Genomic DNA, 20132 nt, shown 5'->3' with positions numbered 1-20132 from the left:
TAATGAATCTTCACAATTTTATTCAATAAAAAATTTAAAATAATTTTTTTTTTTTAAATTAAACTTGGAATCGTAATTTTCAAAATAATCATTCTCAGAAAAGCGACAATAATCGATCAGAAATTTTCAGGAAAAAACTTAATTTAATTTTTATTGCATATTTATATATATATATATATATATATATATATATATACATCGGTACATATAGTCAAACTATAAAAACTAAATTTAAGAATTAATTTTATAAAAATATTTTTTCTTATTTTCTATTTCAGATTCCAATAAATGAAATGATCATGTGAAACAGAAACAGTAGCAAAAAATGTAGAAATAAAACCAAGGAAGATTAAAACATAGAATTGAAATGAATAATTTTCATTTCTTAATTATTTAAAATTTAATTGAATGGTGCGACCGGATGACAGTCCTCCAGCGATCGAATTTTAAACTGGTCGGTGGGACTTTCGTCCGTTTGTAACAACAATTCTCAACAGTTAAATGAATTATAAACAAATATTATACGGTTCAAAAAAATTAAGCTTATTGAATTAAACTTATTATAATACTAAAATAAAATAATTCTAATATTGTAAATATATTTTTATATTTAATGTAAATATATTATAATCTAATAAATTTTAAACATTTTAATAATATGTGCAGTTTTCATGTTATACAAAATTTCTATAAATATTTTTTTCTCAAAAATTTTCAATGTAAAATTCTCATCTTAATTTGAATAATATATGACATACTTTTAGGGGACTGTCATTGTACTTTTATAAAAGAATAAGATTTTGAGCCATTATAAAGTAATTTTTAATATATTAGCGTTTGAATTTATGTAAATATATAAAAGATTGATTTTCTTTAATAAATTGTTTTATGTATACATATATAATGGAATTTTTATTACTTAAATGCGTATACATAAATATTTATTATCACAGATAAGTTGCTTTCAAATATAATTTATTAATCAGAATTTTAAGTTGTATTTTATTAAAATTTTTAAGAAATAATTACAATATTCCATATATTTATGAATCAATTTATTAATAAAGTAACAATAATTTTATTATAACTTTCCACAGAACTCCACATATTGAATCTTCATGAAAACTTCAAAGTTTCAGCAAATTACTCCTGAAAGATCAACTTCACATTTTATCATTAACCAGCTAATACTACACCTCATCTCATTTCCACCAACAGCAATATTCATACTATTCTAACAACTGAAATTATTACCAAAACAATTATTTATCTGAACGAGTTTTGTTAAAGAGTTACGTAAGAGAGAAAATTTAACATCAATACTCGTATTTGCTGGTGCATTTCAAAACTTTTAAAAGTTTTTGTTATGTACCAACATACATATATATACTATATAAGCTTTCAGATGCATGGAATGGAATATATATAAATTATAAAACAAAGAATAATAATTCAGAAAATAAATTAGATATGCATGAATTAATACCTAAATGGAAATACTTTCCAAATATAATTCTACTTTGGTAATAAATTTCAAAGAAAACCAAAAGTGAAAAAAAAAATAATCTTACAATATTTTTTTTTTTTTGTCTTTTCGATTATTGAAGTTTTTAATCTATATTTGTTTAAATATGAAAAAGAATAATTTCTTATTAGTTTTAATAAAATAAAAATTAAAAAAGAAAAATAAGAATGTACACAAAATTCAATTGAAACAATTATAATTTTCGAACTTAAAGAGGAACAAAAAAAAAGCAAGTGCCTAAAAATTAATGAAGTTATAAAACCAATAAATTTTTATCGAATGAACAATGCTTATCCCAAAAACAAGACAAAAAAAAAATAAAAACATTTCGAACAGGCCCATTCAAATTTAATTGAAATTATTTAAAAAACAATCAAGAAAATTATTTTTTTGTTCCTTTTATAAAAAACCATACAAAAAAAAAATGAAAAAGAAAAGTTTAAAAAAATTTTTTTTTTTAATACAAAATAGACATGTACAGATAAGGATAAAAAATATAAGGATAATAAAAATTGAAAATTGTTCATACATTGTTTTATTTCTTCTTCTTTCATTCTTCTTGTTTCCTTTTATTTTTTCAGAGTTCAATAAACTTTCCGCGCTGCATTTTCATGACCGGGTAATCAGAGAAAATTTTACATATACATAAGTGAGAAGTGTACACAGAATATATTAAGATCCTTTATACGTTGCTGTGGAAATTACATTTGAACATGGATTATTTGGTAGATTATCGACCATGCACCGGAATGAAAAAGACTTATTTTTTTCTTTTTTGAATTGTTTCTTTTAATGATGTCAAAAAAAAAAAAAAAGAAATTGATTTATCAAAAAAGAAATTCAAGTTTTTTCGGAAAGATAAATAAATAATTATAATATGAAAAAAAATTTAATAATTAAGGTTTTATTAACTGAATACACAAATAAAATGTGTGAATTGAGTACCAATTAAATTTTTCATTCAAATTTACCTACATATAATTTAAAGATGTCCAAATTTTGTGTGCCGTACTGGTAGATTTAAAATTGTATGTGGTTTTCTTCATTGAAACTTTTGTTTCTTTTATTTCTTTTGTTTGTTTTTTTTGTTTTCAATTTCGTGTTCTTATACAAATGTATAAATAGTCCTATCCAAGTTAACAATGCAGCTACCGCATTCATTAAAAATTCAAGAAAATTTCATTCAATCAAATTGTTTGAATTATAAACCTTTTGTTTCAAAATTAATTTACATACATTATATTTATCGGGTTTCTACTGACAAAATAAAATTTATTTTCTACTGACACTGAAACTTTTTATTTTCCTGTTTTAAATCATAATTTTCAGTTCTCAATATTTGACATCTACACTCTACATTATTGATTAACGTAATAATGCAAGTGAATTCGAGATGAAACCAAATTATTATCTTGTATGAATCAAGTGAATACTGAGTTTTTTTCAAATCCCTTTATAACATAAGAAAAACCCTAATTAAAATGAAGAAAAAGCTAAAGGTACTATAAAATAGTTTTTTTTTTCAACGATATTTTGTAACTATTTTGGGTTTTTCTAATAAAGAAAGATTTTGGCAATCAACTTTATATTAAAAATATTAAATGGAATAATAAAGCAAGTTGAAAATTTATGCATGTACTTGCTTATGACATTGAGCCTGTATTGTGAATTGGCTTTCAAAATATATTTTTTCTTATTTTCCATTTTGATCTTTACTTCTTATTTAGTGCACGAATTTTAAATTTATTGGAAAAAGTAAATACATGCTTGCTTTTATGCATATAGATATACATAGATACTAACAACTTTTCCAATAGAAAAGCCCATTTATTACTCATTATATCATTTTCTTTAAAAACCTGTGCGAAATTAAATCGTTTTTTAAATTTTTTTTAATAGTTAATTTATCAAAACATTGCAATTTTTGTTTAATTACAAAATAATCTTAAAATTTTTACTAAAGAAACTAGTGATAACCACTTATTTTTTAAACCAAATCTTTTGAGAACACCAAATGTGCTATATTAAAACAATGAAATTTATAAAAAAAAGTATTCTATCCAAATTTGTTAACTATCAACCATTTTAAAAATATATCAACTTTTTGTTTGGTAGATTAAGATACAATTAAAATATGATTAAAAATAAAAAGTAAATTACTGAAAAAACATTATGCAGTTTAATATCGTTTTCTTAAATTATAAACGTTCGTAAATATTAAATTTTCTCTAATAATAGAACGAAAGGAACTTCTTAAACATAATATGTATAAAGTGTCTTGAGAAATTCTTTAAGTAAAATTAAATTTTATACATCTAAAATTTTAACAAAAATAAATACATACACATATATATGTAATTTAGAATATTGTTTAGTGAAAATAAATTAACATTTTTCAATTTTATATTTTTGATGATTTTATTTTTAAAATTAAATATTTTTGTCTACTGATTTATTAAATAAAGAATTTATCTTTAAAATTATGGTGGTCCACCACGATTAATATAATCAATTTCAACAGGATCCAACGGTCTTCTTCTATATCTAGCAGGCAATTGCCAATCCTCTATTGCTGGTGCGGTAGACTAAAAATAATAAATAATAAAATTATGAAATGATAAAAACAACCAATTTTCAACAACTTTTAAACAAATTTAGCATGAACAAACAATTCGAATCGTATTCAAGTTTTAATTTCAAAAAATATTAAAGCTTTTAATTTAAAATTTCTGATTATTTTAGTTTAAACTTCAGAAAATAGTTAAGTACATTGCTATATTCATACTTATTTTCGGTTATCAATGGACCAATTATCAGGTGAACTTTGGTGTATTCAAAATATTATGGCAAACCGAAAATTAAGTTTATTTTTGTTTTGTTTTTTTTTAACATTTTGACAACTAACCTAAGTTTGTGTTAGCAAAATTATGTAATAATAAATTAAGCAAATATTTTTATGTGGAATATAACTTGAATGTACAATTGTTTTTTTTTTGTTAGCAGAATAGTATCCCTAATAGATCAAACTATTTGTAATTCTATCCTGTAACCGTATTAATATTACATGCAGCAAATATTATTAAATTCAACTTTCTTAACAACAGAATAAATTGAAAAATGTATAGTCCAAAACTCACAACTTTATGCCCCGAAGACATTCCTCCTGAAGCGGTTGCTGTTGCTGCTGAAGATTGAGAAGTACCAGAAGCAATTAATCCACCTTTTCTAAATTTAATTAGGGGGATTCTTTTGGTCGCTAACTGGTATAATGTTTTGAAAACCATTGTTCGCTAAAATGATAAAACATTAAATATTAATTGTGACAAAATTTTATGAAAATGCTAATTATTGTATTATTCTTTTACAAACCAATTTTCTTTCTAAACTTACAAAAATTTTCTGTAGTCAATTCTATCTAATCCATTGATGATTAAATCATAACATCAGAGTATTTGAAGTATCAACGCAACGTCAAGATGAATAAAAGATGTAAGTAATATCGAAAGAATCGATTATTTTAATTTTTTAAATTGTACGAATAATTTAGTTTTAAATATATTATTTAATCAAAACCAGTATTATCAAAACATCATTAGTGTTCCAATCTCACATAATTTATAAAAAAAAATTGCGTACCTTTAGATTAAAGAGGTATTATTGATGCTCCAAAATTCTTGTTATGCACGAATTTTCGATTCTTGTAGTACCAGTTTTCACCATCGATTCTAATCGTTCCATGCGTTTCATCAATGTTTTGACATTAAAAATTCTAAAAAACTTTATTTTGAAGTGATTGTCAATCTAAATTGTAAACAAAAATAAATTTAATTTCAATTTTTATAATTATTTCAAATATTAAAAAATTTAGGCTATAATGGATGAACCTGATGCCACCGAAGAAGTTGAAGTCGAAGAAACCCCATCAGAAAAAACCGAACGTAAAGTTGTAAGAAATGCAATCGATTTACAACGAATTAAATTGGAGAAATTAATGAAAAATCCTGTAAGTGTTGTAATAGAAATTTGTTGCAAAACAATAGTACTACAATATTCTTACCACATTTTAGGAAAAGCCTATTATTATTCCAGAAACCCCTAAAGAAAAAGATTTTGTATACTCTGTTCCAACATTTGTTCGTAATGTAATGGGTTCATCAGCTGGAGCGGGGTCCGGTGAATTTCATGTTTACAGAAATTTACGTCGAAAAGAATATGCTAGGCAAAAGATGATTGAAGTAAAAGGTTATAAAGAATCACTAGATCAACAGTATAGGGATAAAATTGAAAAAAATCGTTTAGAAGCAGAAGCTAAAACTGCAAAGAAAAGGGCTAAGCGGTTAAAAAGGAAAGAAAAACAGAAAATGAATAAAAAAATTAAAAAAAGCTTAGACCCGATTCAAGATGACATAGACGAACACAGTGATGAATCCGAGAACAGTAATGATGAGAATGAGCAAAAAGAAAATGACAATAATACCGATAAAATTTCAAATGAAGATGAAAAATTGGAGTGTTTAAAGACAGAAAAAGAAACTATAAATTTAGACGATAATTTAAGTTCAATTCGTGGAAAAGAAACTAAAAAAGTTGAAGAAAAAATAGAATTGGAAAATCAAAGTGAAATTGGTTCTAAAGTTAATTCCAAGTCCCAGCAAAAAGATGCAGTGATAATTAAAGAAAAACAAATCGAAACAAGTGTATCAAAGGAAAATACTTTAGATAAATTACCTGAACGCAAAACGAAGCCTGAAGAAGAAAGAGAAATCCAATCTGATGAAATTTTAGAAAAGGTCGAAAGTCAATCAACTAAAAATTGTGAAAATCTTGACATGATAAAAAATGGATCTGAAACTGAGTCAGCAGCAAAAACTGAAGAATTTGCAAGCTAAAACGTTTTCAAATCTTTTCATTTATAAATTTTGAATGGAGAATAAAAACTAAAGTAAAATAATTTGTAATTTATGAGTTTTATTTATTTTTGATATTTTGAAATTTAATCTGTGTTGTTATGTAATATGAGTAGTATTTGTATTAATTTTATTTTCTTTTCTTGCATTTATTTCGTCCTTTTCTTCTTCTACCAGCTGGTTTGGGTGGACTTCCATTCTTCTTTGCTGGCCGACCAATGCGGCTAGCATTTTGTCCTGACATCTTTTTACTAGGAAGTAAATGTTGTGCTACTAAATCTCCTAACAATCCTTGATGGGCTAGCATTGAGAGGAAAGTACAAATAAATTCATCATAGTTGTGTGTTCGTCGATTATCATCAACTTTGAACATGTATCGCTTATCGTTCTCATCATTTAGATGCTGTTCGTTTACTGAAATTTCAGAATCCAAATTCTTTAATAAATTTTGTAGATCACGAACAGTAAACGCATTTGATTCTAAAAGTGATGTTGGTGAAGGGCTCCTATTACCTTCTTGTCTCATATCATCAGTATCAGTCTAAAATTAAAATATTTATTAAAATATCAAAAATTCATTTATGTATAAAATACATTATTGGATTTTCCTTCCTTAACTGCTTCACTTAATTTCTCAGACGCTTTTAAAAGTTTCTGTAAGGTGGCCGATATTATTTGCTTATTTGTACGTAACATTTTTAATTTGTGAGTTAACGCTATTCTGCGATCAGACACAACGGCCATTAAATTAAATCTAATGTCTTGCTCACCGGTAGAAATACCTAAACGATCAGTTATTACTCGTCTAAATTTATCAGTCCAATCTTCATTTGTATCCCAGGGACCATGATCCATAGGAAATGGTTTTAAACCATCTAATTCAAATAAGTGATCTTCTATGGGTACAAAGCTAACAAAATGAAATGCTTCTCCAGTAAAACGTCCCGTACTTATACCACTACTCTTGTCTTGACGTCTACGCGCTTGCATTTTTGTTGCATGTGAATTATGTGCACAAGCTAATTCTGGAGTGTTTCCAATTGCCCATCCTTTATTTTCGGGACACATTCCTTTTGTATGAACTTTAAGACGTTGAAGAGTATCACCCAAATGTAAATCAGCGCAATTTAAAAGAACCGAAAGAAGTGCATGTGTTGCACATGAATTTGGTACTACTTGTTGGGCAAAAAATATATTGTTAATAGCCTCTTCATCTTTAACATAAATTTCAGTAGTTTCAACAATTTTCCTTCTGGCACGCCTTTCCTCTATCCACCGGAACAAAAATATAAAACCATAAACAGGTCCTTCAATTGATTTTTGTAAATCATAAACTTCTTCAACTTGAACACCTTAAATTTAATTAAAGATTTTGATGAAAAAATAAAATTATTCATTAGGGTTTTTTTTTTTCATCTCACCTTTTACACCAAAATCTTCTAAAAGCAATGTAAATAGTCCAGGATCACTCTCTAATTCAAGCCAACCATCAGTTAAACGATTTATATCAACTGGCATTTTTCAAATTTATTACTTAATTTATAATAATACACATTGAATATTAATATGAAAATAATTTAGAATCTAGTAATATTTATTATTCATTTTAATTTTTTTTTATTAAAAAATCAAATAAAAAGACAATTCATTTTCAATTTCCAAACATCAACATTAGAAAATTTGACAATTAATTTTATATGATTGTCAAAATTATTTCGATATAATTCAGCGCCATCTAATATTTATCGTTTGTAATGATTAAGTTAAAATAATTAGAACTATTTTTTTTAGCAGAGACGAGAACAGTTTTTAATGAAATGTATATTTAATTATTTTTATTTAAAAAGCACACTCTAGTTTAAAATAGTAAAAGTTTTTTTTGTTTTATTTTACATATTTCACTCAAAATTATTTTTGTTTCGTACATTTGTTTTTGATTTTAAATTTTAAAAATGTTATACTAGTTTGTTTGAATATATTTTTAATTTTTTATTGATAATTAAAATTAAAATTAAAAGATTCTACCAAAATTTATAATTTGTATTTTAAAAATTTAAATCCTTTTTTAGATTTTTTCTTTTTGAGTTTATGATTAATTTTTCATCATAATCGTTGCATGACATTTTGGAGTTAAGTACTTAATTTTCACAATAATAAAACACATAAATCGTAACACAGACAACAAACATTTAATCCTTCGTTATTACTCCAATATCAAATTAGTACTTTCCCCAAGATTCAAGAAGTTCTTCTCATTCTAAGTGCAACGTTTGAAATAAATAAAATTTTTATATTTGTAAATAATACCGATAATTTGATAGGGGGCTCATTTCAACAGAAATTAAGCCAGTTTTCTCCATATATATATAAGAAAATCTAATTAAATTTTAATTTTTTCATAAATATATATATATATATAAACATACATATATTTCAATTATAAAATAACGTATTAGAGCTAAGGATTTTTCAAACGTGTTAGAATTGAAATTTTTTTTTTATTTTCCTTTTTTCCCCCCCTATACGAGTATATAAGAAATTTAACAATTTTCTAGTCTTATATGTGCGTAAGAATGTATATGTACTTAAATTCTTATATAATAATTAATATACGAATGCACTTTAAAATTTTTTTTTATTCTTTTATATTGCAACAAGTTTTAGTAGTCTACTGCATTTATTTTGTATAAAAGATTTACAAGAAAAAAACAATAATAAAGCAAGAATATCCAACAGAGTGAAATTATTAATTTGAGTTGTTATAAAAGTTCATTACGAATTTTTTGTAATGATTCTTTGATCACTGAGATAACCTATCAATCCAATCAATTTAGACCTACTGCTTTTAATAGGTTTCTTGTATTTTTTTTCTTTTCTTTTTTATTCTTAAGGAAGAAGGCCTGATATTTCATTATTTTGTTGTTGCTGTTGTTGTTATTGTTGTTGTTGCATTTTTATTTATTATTGTTCTTCTTTTTACCACATTTTCATTACTACAAAAAAAATGAAAAAGAAAATTAAGTTCCCAATATCAAACCAAAAGAATGTAATGATTTTGTAAAACATTTTTAATATTATTATATTAAAAAAATATCACATATACTTACATAACAAAAAAAAACAAAAAAAAAATTAAGATGAGAGTTGACTGAAGGTGGACAATAATGACGAAATATTTCAAGCAACTTACCACAATATAAATTGATTTTCTAATTATAAATTCTTTTTAGGAATTGGTATGAGATCAATCGATCATCTTCGATTTTTTATCAACCGAGATCTAAAATATGGGAAAAAATTTAAATTTTTTTTTTCTTTCATTTTATTTATTGATTGTTATATTGAAGAACGAGCATATCAAAATATCCAAAATGTTTACCACATTCACATATGTATGTTTGTATATCTATATATACCTTCATATATAATACATATATTTTTATATGCATATGGATGTTGCATTATTATAATAAATTTTTTGTATATATACTCGTGAGTATAGTGGCAGCATCCTTATATAATATCCTAATGATATGGTCAATAGGGTAACGTGACTAAAATAATGATGAGATATTTTTTTTTTTTTGGAATTTGTTTCGGAATATTTTGAAGGCAAAATAGGTAACATATACGTACGTATTACAAAGTAGAATAAAGTGAAACAGGAACAAAAAGAAAAAAAAAAACTATAAATGGAACCATTAACTTTTAAAAGAAAGACGGCACCAATTGCATATCATAAGTATTATGCGATTAGCATAAAATATTTAAAGATTTTAAAATGTTGATAACGTAATAATGATAATATTATTTAAGTAACAACCGTACTCATATCTAAGTATCAACCGTAATCATATATATATATATATATATATAGATGATTACCTACTATAATATTATTTTATATAAAACAAGATCATATATACATACGTACATACATATGTATGTGTTACTGTATAAGAGAATTAAGTAGTTTCTTTCTTATTTATAATTTGATCAAAAATATTATCATAAGATATTAGAAAGTATAAATTGATTTTAATAAATTTTTATTGAAATTTGTATTTTGTTTGCAATTGACATTATTCGAGTCACACTATATGTGACAAATGAGTTTCAGATATACATATAGATTAATCATGAATTAAGGCTATAATCATATAAATTTTAATATTTGCATTAAATCGAATAAGTGAATGCTTCATAATTCTATAAGTAACTAGAAGTAGTTTGAGTTCCGTCAAAAAAAAGTCCGTCTTATATATAGTTGGTACGAAATAGAGAATTGTCTGACTATATATGTAATATCTTCTATCTATCTCTTTCACAATAATATTTGGAATATAGTGATGAAGCATTAAATCTTTGAAATTATTTTAATAGCTTGTAATTCCATTTAAGTTTGTCCTAGGTGTAATAAATTTGAATTTTAATCTAACAATGATTTTATATTTGAAATTCTTGCTAAAATTTTTTTTTTGTTTGTTTAACTATTATATATATATTAACGGTAAGTTAAATAATAACGGTGATTCCAGTGCACTTTAATTAGAACAAATGTGCCGTTTTGCTGCCATTTCATTGAGCACTTGATTAATTATAGATGGCCTGTTTAAGTCACCCAATTCTTTTGAGGTCTTTCAAATCTATTTAAAATCCCCGATACTAATGTTCGATATCTCATTCATTCCCGTTACACATTAAAACTGATCTCTTTTTTGTCTATTATGGCTGTGACATGTTGCAGTTTTGAAGGGCAAACCTAGTCATATGCTCCTCTAAAGTTCAAATATGTAGATTGCCATAAGGCTGGTGAAGTTCCTCCGAGATACTGCTAGGAAAATTTCTTACGTTAGGATTTTGGGCACATCTTTCTTGCCGTCCAGCATGTGGACAGGGCTTTTCATCTGCACGATAAATATTACCTACACACATATTCAAAATACAAAAATTTCCTTTAAAAATTCATAAATTAGTAAAAGTCTTTGAGGTTTGTAAAAAATTATCCAAGTAGAAGATTTGAATTATTTTGTAAATTGAGTTCATTTTTATTATTTTTTTTTCAGTGTTGCCGAGTAAGTAATATCAATACTAAGTAATAACAAAATTTTTTTCTCTCTCTCTCTCTTCCTTTTTCTCAAAAAGTTTAGTTAAATTGAATTTTAGCACGAAGTCATAATTTTGTCATAACTACCCTGCAAATACATATGTTATTCTTGTCAAAAAAAAGTGTCTAATATAGTGTAATAAAAACAAAAAACCGGTCAAATTTCGAAACCGATGACAAATCAATTGATCATCCTTAAGGGAATAGTACAGAGTACAGATGTATTACAGATAGATTTAATAATTTTCTCTACTTTTTTTTTTTATAAACAAATGGGTTTATTAATAATTATAGTATAACACAGCTTACTTTCCCAATACTAATCCAATAAAATTAATTTTAAATAATTTAAATAAAATATTAGGTCAGGTTGCACGGCCCCCCGAAGGGTACACCTAGGTCACTAAGGCCCGTTGTGAAGCCGCCGGATCCCCCCTCTCTCCCTCACTAGAATCAGCCCGAGTTCGTCAGAAACCGCCCAAAAAAGTGAGACCCAAGAAACCTCCGCCTGGAGTGAACAGTTTTCTTGCTTTTAAAAAGGTGTCACACTCCTTAATTATGAAAATATTTTTCAATCTCTGTCAATTTTGTAAATCAAATATTACTTTTAATAAATATTCGAAAATTGAAATTTATAATACCTGTATTTCAAATGACAAAAAAAAAAACAAGTGACTGTTATACACACAAGCATATACATAGATACATAATAATATGAGCATAAGTGTGTATGTGCACAATCCCCTTAGTTTTTTGTTTTTTTCATTTTTAACAGGCCTTATTAAATAATTTTGAAAATATTTTTGATTTTGGGTTATTCAAAAAATCTTACGCTCCAATTTCTATAATTTTGCAAAATATTAGGCATTTATTGTTGTTTTTCTTAAAATATTTGATTTTTTTCTTTCGTTTTATTTTTATTAATGTTTAAATAATGATTACATTTTTAGTATAATTTTCAATTTATAAAATATTGTACAAAAAAAAACAAAACAATTTTTTTTTCTAAGAATATTATTAGGTAGGAATGGTAGGAATATTTAAAATTGTTAACCGTAAAATTTAACTTAAGGCTATTTTATGTTTTGTATAAGAACAATATCAGAGTACATACACAATGTACATTGAATGTATATATGTATGTATATATATTTATTGTAAGCAAATGTAAATATTGTACATAAAAATCTAAAGAAAAATGCAAATTTATAAGCAAAAATTTTCAAAATACAATTTTTATCATGTTTTTGGACATTCTGTCATCTTGCACAAAAATACATACATACATACATAGGTACATACGTATGTATATACGTGGAAACATTATTGCTTCTATATGTTCTTATGCAATTGTAAACTATTATAAGAATTTTTAAACTTAGAAATTCTAAATTTATTAATTAATTCTTTTATTACCACCAAGGTTTTCTCTCACTATAATTTCAGAATGAAATTTAGGAACAAAAAAAAATTATAGGTTCGCAAACGCACATATTAGTAAAAATGCAAAAATGACATTTCGAGTAAACTGCGATTGAAATATCTAAATATTTCATTTTTATGTCAAAATAGAGTAAAAATAATAATAAACTATTTTTGGCCTAAAACAATAATAAACAATTCTTTAGGCCATTACATCTCTATTGAACATATAAAAACTCATTTTTACAAAAATGTTGGATACGCCACTAATGGCACTGAGCGCTTCAATATTATACACATACGAACATTTCTTTCTACATATGTATTATCAATGTCATATATGTGTGTATATGCAAAATTTGCTACTGCAATCAAACGTCAAAAAATTAATAATAAACGTTCTAAATATATAACCCATACACTCAATTACATCATGGACCCATAGGTATACTAGAAGTAGTTGAGATTGAGAACAGTAATTTACTTACGCACATACTTATGTAACTATTTTTCGCTAGATGGCTAAATGAAAATTTTTACTTTGGTTAAAAGATTTTTATGTGAATTTTAACAATTTTTTTGGCAATACAGCGATTTAATTTAAAAACTACGCTCCTAATCCAATCCTTATCTGAACTGCGAGTAGTGTATGATCCCGTTAAATGAATGCACCAATTATGCAATTTGCTGAGTAAAGTAAAATGAAATGAAATGTGCATATTCTTAGCTAGGCATCCCAATTTTCAGAAAATTCTTATTATAAAATGATTTTATAAAAATTTGAAACCTTCACTTTTGAATGCAAAATATTCAAAATATTGCAAAAATAAATTCAAACATACATACATACATAAGTATATTCATACTAAGTACAACCAAATACATTCATAAATACATACATACATATGTACATACAAATGAATATCTTTTTTGCTATTACTTTACCACACAGGGTAAATCACAAAAAAAATCACTTTAAACACACCTCGTACCCACTGCATGATTTTCACCTTGTTATATTGTTTGTACTGTGTCAAGTCAGCAAGCGGTAAATATTCTTTTGTCTTGCCATTTTTTTTCTTTCTCTTTTTTTTTCATTTTTTCCTGATTCATTTTTTATCATTTTCATTTTTCTATCTCTACCGTCGTAGTTTACTTGTGTAGCCTTACGACGACGATTAAATCGTTTGTTAGAAGAGATTATCAAGTAAGAACAAAACAAGAAAAAAAAATGACATTTTTACGAGATGAATTTCAACATTCAAAAACAAAAAGAACAAAAATCAAAACAGAAAAAAAAAAAAAACGAATTGTCAGAATCGTTTTTACTTTTTTAGTGTGAATTTTTTGTTAATAATGAAAAAAATTATGGCGCCTTGAAGTGTAATAAATAAAAAAATGAAATGAAAACGTTTTCTTTAAAATAAAAAGAATTTCAGAATTACAAAAAAAAAAAAATTAAACGTTTTACTATCAATGGTCAAAAATGATTTTTTCTCTTTTTGTTTTAAAAATTTTTTTTTATTTTATTGTTTAAAAAAGTAGATGAAGTGTGGATCTGGGTAGTAAATATAAAATTTCATAAAATATCTTGTATACAGGGTGAAATAAAAGTGATGAGTGCAATATTATATGTATACCATCACCACCAGAAGGCGGTGTCAAACTGATCCGACTGTTTTCAAGAAAGCCGAAATTTTATGAATATTTTCGCTTGCTCACGTATTTTTACTTATGAATTTTGTTGGAGAGCTGATTGAGAGCTTTAAACAAACTATTTTTGAAACGGCAATTGATACTATCATATTATTTTATTGCGTATTTTTCATACTTTTAGAATATCGAGAATTCTAACTTTTTTTTTGAACATTTAAATTTTGCTCGAATATTGGTTGTGATTTTAGTTTTTTTTATCCTGACAATTTCGTTTGAAATTTCTCGAAACTTTTGAAAAAATTTTCTGTCTTCCGAGACTTTAAAAGCAAAAAAACGTGAACAAGTAAAATACGGTATATAATATTATATGTACTTGTTTCTGAACCACCCTGTAAATTTACTTACATATACAAGTCATATATCGTAAAACATTTCGTGCGTTTGTGTGTATAACATATATTTTGCACTTGTGTTAAACATATTTAAGTAATTTATAAGTGACCTTATGCATGGGTACCTACATACCTACCTAAACTATTTAACTATTAAATTTCAGATTAATTTTGTTACTAAGTTTATTGGATTGATTGCGAATATATATTTATGTAAGTATGTATGTATGTATATGTAAGTATTCAACATATGGGAATATTTGAGTAATTTTTTTGGTTTTTTAAGAATTTTGCCTTTTTTCTTTACTGTTTTTAATATTATTTTATTAACCCGGAAAATAAAGACATTAATGTAAGAATTTTAAAACAATGAAAAGGGAATAAATATCTAGGAACTCTATAAATATTTATGTATACAATGGAATTTTTGAATTATGTCATGTCTTATCAACTAAAACATCAATTTATAAATTTTTTAACAACATTTTTTTTTTTTTTGCATTTATTTTTATTGATCTTCATTATTAAGTCAAAAATTAGAATCTGTAATTAGGAAATATGTGTAAGTATGTATGTATGTATATATGTATGTATGTAAAATATATTGATAAAAATATTTGACGTTTAATATTTTTATTATACATCCATAGGTACTTAAACCTAGAGACTGTCAAATCTTTATTAATTTTGCATGGTGATTCAGATTTTTAGACATAGGGTGTTTCGCTGACAGAAATTCAATTATAACTTAATTACATAATCAAGAGATGAAGTGGAAAATTATATATTAGTTTGTTAAGGCTCACATAAACAGTAAATTTTTGCTTTTGCAACTGTTCGGTTACATATGTATTTGTATTCTATAAGTTCTATACAAATAAGCAATCAAACAGTAAACATTCAAATGCGGACACATGCAACTGTATGCTTGCAAGTAATTAAGTAATCAAACAGTTTGTAATTTTTTTACAAATTGATTGCAATTTTTATTTGACACATTCGATTTGAATTGGACGCAATAGTTTAATTGCTTAAATGTGTACGAAACGATTCAACAATCAAACAGTATTCGAAAAAATTGAAAATTGTGTGTCTGTAAATTCAAAAATGAGAACACTTTTTTGTTCTATATGGGCAAACTGACTGTCAAGTTAATAGTTAAAAAAAGTAAATGAAATTACTTATTTGACAGACAGCCCATTTTAGTGAATTATATATTCAAACACAAGAGTCCTTAATTTTATTTGAAAGTATCATGAGAAGTTTAACTTCTATACTAGTATTATGTTAGTTATATACTTACTTACTAGTGTCCAGATCCCCTACCGACACAAAGGTCATCTACAATTCCTTTCCAACGAATACAGTTTTTGAACATGTTATTTAGCTCCGTCCAACTATAATCAAGCTCCGATATTTCAGCTTCCACTAATATTCTCCACGATTGCCTGAGCCGATCCACACCTCAGCCAGATAAGGTGAGTGGATTTCATGTTAGTTATATATGCATATAAATAATTTGTATTAGAAACTTTTGCAAATAAATATTGAAATCATAAAAAATAATATGGAAAAACTTTTGTTTAAAATTAGTCTTTCTTCAATGTTTTCGTTTTCAGTCATAATATTACAAAAATGGTAAACTCTTGCATATAAATCTTACATATCTATAAATATATTATAATTTGTTGTATAATATTTCTTCCTCTTAAGGTCTGACCCATTTTACTTATATCCATTACTGTATATGTATGTATTTATCAATTTATAATTCTTGACATTGTATATTGTATGTAATTGGTTTGAACAAAAATAAATTTGTGTATCAAGTAAACGTAATTAATTTTAATTTTTATCAGATAATATGGTAACGCTTCTGATTATACCCATATAGATTTATTTATTTACTTACTTATGTATAGGAAGCTTTTATTTTTCTTTTATATTTTTGGATTTTTTCAATTAATTAAATTTCAAGTTCATATAAGTAAATTTAATTGGTTTAAAAACTTTTAAGATTACTTTAATGTACACATACGTCATGTACGTATATATGTATGTACATATACGTATTTATTTTCAAATTTTGTGGTTTTCCGAAATGTAAGACTTTACACTAGTATTCTGTTTTTTGTTTTTTTTTTTTTTGTTTAATTTTGTTAATTTATTTTGGATTTAAAAGTTTAAGCATAAAATTCCTCTTTATTGCATTACCTACAAAATATTATCATTTACGGAAGTGAAGATTAATTTGCTGCTTAACATACTTACATAATATACATATATGTAATATATGTACGTATGCATATATAGTATGTATATATGGAAAATATTGGAATAGTTAATTAATTGCATTTTTAAAATTGGTATATTTTAAATTTATTTATTTAACATAATGCATTTATTTATGTTATACCGACAAAATGTAACATATTATATGTTACTATACAAGGTATTTGGTATAAAATGGTAAATAATTTCAGGGATGGTTCTTTGTGGCGGGAAGGGGGGGGGGGCTGCAGATATTCTTACTTCGAGCAGATATTCGAGCTTTTGAAAAAAGATACCAAATTTTTTTCTGAATATAAATAAATGCTTATAACTTCGGAACCATGCCATATAGAGTATAATCATCGAATGCTTGTTTTACAGTTGATTGATTTCTTTTTATTTTCGGTTCTACAATCAATTTGATTTGAGTCATAGTTTACGAGATGAAGCACGTCAAAGTCTGAACTTATTTATCTAAAAATATTTATATAGATATTAGACTTATGTACATATAAATTACGAAAATTTCTGTAACTTTTCGAAATTTTTCGAAAATAACTTTTAAGATAAGCGTAAAAGGAGTATAAGATTGTTTGTATTAAGCCTCAATTAAAAAAAATCATTTGATTATCCATCAAATCAATAATATCGTCTAATTACCACCAATTTGGTTTAAAATTTTTTTTAGTATCCAGTTTTTATTAAAATCAAATTTAATGCAATTAATATAACAAAATTATATAATATAACAATAATTATTGTTATTAAATCTATAAAAATATGGTATTAATTAAGAATATTTGTAAATAAAGAAGCCCAGCTTATTGTTAAATTATTGAGGTTTTTTTTTCCACTTTTACACAAAATCACATTGAACAAAGTGAATACACGTAATTTAATATGTGCAACTATATATATAAAAAATAATATACATATATATTTGAAAATAATATATGGATAATGAATTTTTAATATTTAATATGACGAACAAATAATGTCAATATAAAAATTTTAATATCTTTTAAAATTCCAATTTAATTAAATTAAATTTTACGAAAACATTGTCTTCTCGCTTCTCAATCTTGCGGGAAATATTGTAATTAATGATCAAATTATTATTATATATAAAAATATCCCTAAAGTCAAGTAGATATAGATCCTGCTTTTTATTTATAAAACAATTTTTATATAATTAATTTAAAAAATTTTTTGTTCTTAGACAACAGCACCAAGTTGTTCTCTTTATTAAATCTTTAGCTTTGGATTCTATATTAACTTCTATGTATTATAGAGCATTCTATATGCACTTTGATTCATATATGTATATGAAAACTTGCATTCCGTTTAGAGCAATTTAATTTAATTTTAGTTTTTCTCTATATCTTTTGAAAAATATATATGTATGTATGTATGTATATGTAAATTGTATAATAATTTAAAAAAAAAGGTCTCGTACGTGTAACCTTAAAAAACACATAAATTTACCGCCAAATACAGTAGTCGGTAAATTTTAGGATAGCACAAAAGTATATGAGCACTAATTTTGCATCATTCTAAAGGCGACCAACGAAAAATGGAAGATGCAAAAATTTTATTCTTAATTAATTTCAAGTATACAATAATTATTTTTGTATAAGTATGTGTGTATATACGCCAAATATATAAATATGTAAATTTGTTATATTTATTATTATTAATTATTTTTTTTTTTATTATAGTTCTATAATGAGTTCATGGCACATTTTAAGCTAAACAGATAATGAGCTTAACAAATAAAATTTTTAACTTATGTGCGAACGTGTGTTCGAATAATATGAACTGTATACAAAAAGTCATATTTGGGTACATTATAGGTACGTACGTATATGAATACATAATGTATGTACCTATATATAGTATATCATAATATTTTTAAACTACATATCGTAATTGGCAAAATATCTTTTAAAATGTCGCCATATCTACGTTGTTTTCTATTATATTTTTTTTTCTTTTGATTTTTTTTTTGTATTTCTGATTTTATTCAGAGTGAAATGCGTGCTTATCATTCGCATTCTAAAGATTAACCGCTCTTGATATAAAATCATATTATATTATAGTTGTTATATTATTGCGCAAACATTACTTTGAATTGAAATAATCGGCAATTACCTTATAACAATTATAATCATCAAAAAGAGATTGTAAATGTTCAAAGTTTTTGATAATCATGTATATGAATATACACATAATGTATAGTAATTTAATTTAATCTATATATATATATGTATATAATAGTGTAGGTAAATATGTGTGTCTGCAGAAGGGTTACAAGAATACAGTAAATTCTTTTTTAATTAAACAATTTTAGTATCAGAGTAGGAAGCTCACTATAAGAATTTTTTGAAAAATTGTTCGAAAATTTAAAGTGATGAGCTAAGTGTAGGATGTCGATTTTAGAATATAACATTCAGAACGAAATTGCTGTTCTTTTAATGTGATAATGTGTGAGCGAGTCCTTAACAAAAGTTTTGATTTTCGAATGCAGACGTACTAGGGGTGGTTATTTAATATTATGTAATTTTTAACATATAATTGTAGTAACATTTATTAAAAAATCTACATTTTTGCATATAATTAGGCGCCGTGTTTTTAAAGCTCCAATTTAGATACATAAATTACGTTCAGTAAAATTAATCGATTTAACTGATCTTTTGGATTCATTTACTCATAAATTTTGTTAATAATGAATTTTATTTTTTGCAGTTTAATTGCAGTTTAATTAATATTGCCTCTTGTGTACAAGTTTAAACTGTAAACTTTTAAAAATTTTGTTAACATAAGTATATACGGAATAAATTTCGTAAAATTGT

At 24.9% G+C, this 20132-nt stretch overlaps 3 protein-coding genes across 3 annotated transcripts; 1 reads left to right on the top strand and 2 right to left on the bottom strand.

Moving 5' to 3' along the window:
* Nucleotides 1-2460: 2460 nt before the first annotated feature.
* On the bottom strand, nt 2461-4982 carry LOC129615601 (alpha-ketoglutarate dehydrogenase component 4). Its single transcript, XM_055530877.1, has 3 exons — nt 4916-4982; nt 4663-4815; nt 2461-4110 (listed from the first exon to the last, which is right to left on the bottom strand). Exons 2-3 carry the CDS (start codon nt 4807-4809, stop codon nt 4006-4008), a joined length of 252 nt encoding a protein of 83 aa, XP_055386852.1. The 5' UTR covers nt 4810-4815; nt 4916-4982; the 3' UTR covers nt 2461-4005.
* A 320-nt stretch (nt 4983-5302) lies between these two features.
* Nucleotides 5303-6498, top strand: LOC129615578 (uncharacterized protein F37A4.2). The gene is made up of 3 exons (XM_055530835.1): nt 5303-5333; nt 5394-5528; nt 5593-6498. Exons 2-3 carry the CDS (start codon nt 5400-5402, stop codon nt 6412-6414), a joined length of 951 nt encoding a protein of 316 aa, XP_055386810.1. The 5' UTR covers nt 5303-5333; nt 5394-5399; the 3' UTR covers nt 6415-6498.
* Nucleotides 6484-8087, bottom strand: LOC129615577 (ubiquitin carboxyl-terminal hydrolase calypso). Its single transcript, XM_055530833.1, has 3 exons — nt 7854-8087; nt 7027-7784; nt 6484-6973 (listed from the first exon to the last, which is right to left on the bottom strand). The coding sequence occupies exons 1-3, from the start codon at nt 7948-7950 to the stop codon at nt 6563-6565; spliced, it is 1266 nt and encodes a 421-aa protein (XP_055386808.1). The 5' UTR covers nt 7951-8087; the 3' UTR covers nt 6484-6562.
* Between the last annotated feature and the right edge of the window lie 12045 nt (nt 8088-20132).

The sequence above is a fragment of the Condylostylus longicornis genome, unplaced genomic scaffold (assembly GCF_029603195.1).
Source record: "Condylostylus longicornis isolate FDR11 unplaced genomic scaffold, ASM2960319v2 ptg000137l, whole genome shotgun sequence".
NCBI lineage: Eukaryota > Metazoa > Arthropoda > Insecta > Diptera > Dolichopodidae > Condylostylus > Condylostylus longicornis.
The sequence above is the reverse complement of the archived record's forward strand: the minus strand, read 5'-3'. Positions and strand labels throughout refer to the sequence as shown.

Bases quoted from the DNA above. Each gene is read 5' to 3' on its own strand.
- LOC129615601 (XM_055530877.1), bottom strand. From the start codon at position 4,809: ATGGTTTTCAAAACATTATACCAGTTAGCGACCAAAAGAATCCCCCTA. The intron at 4,111-4,662 runs GTGAGTTTTGGA...TATTATTTTTAG, and splicing joins TGTCTTCGGGGCATAAAGTT to TCTACCGCACCAGCAATAGA.
- LOC129615578 (XM_055530835.1), top strand. From the start codon at position 5,400: ATGGATGAACCTGATGCCACCGAAGAAGTTGAAGTCGAAGAAACCCCA. The intron at 5,529-5,592 runs GTAAGTGTTGTA...ACCACATTTTAG, and splicing joins AGAAATTAATGAAAAATCCT to GAAAAGCCTATTATTATTCC.
- LOC129615577 (XM_055530833.1), bottom strand. From the start codon at position 7,950: ATGCCAGTTGATATAAATCGTTTAACTGATGGTTGGCTTGAATTAGAG. The intron at 7,785-7,853 runs GTGAGATGAAAA...ATTAAATTTAAG, and splicing joins AGAAGATTTTGGTGTAAAAG to GTGTTCAAGTTGAAGAAGTT. The intron at 6,974-7,026 runs GTATTTTATACA...TTTTAATTTTAG, and splicing joins AGGAAGGAAAATCCAATAAT to ACTGATACTGATGATATGAG.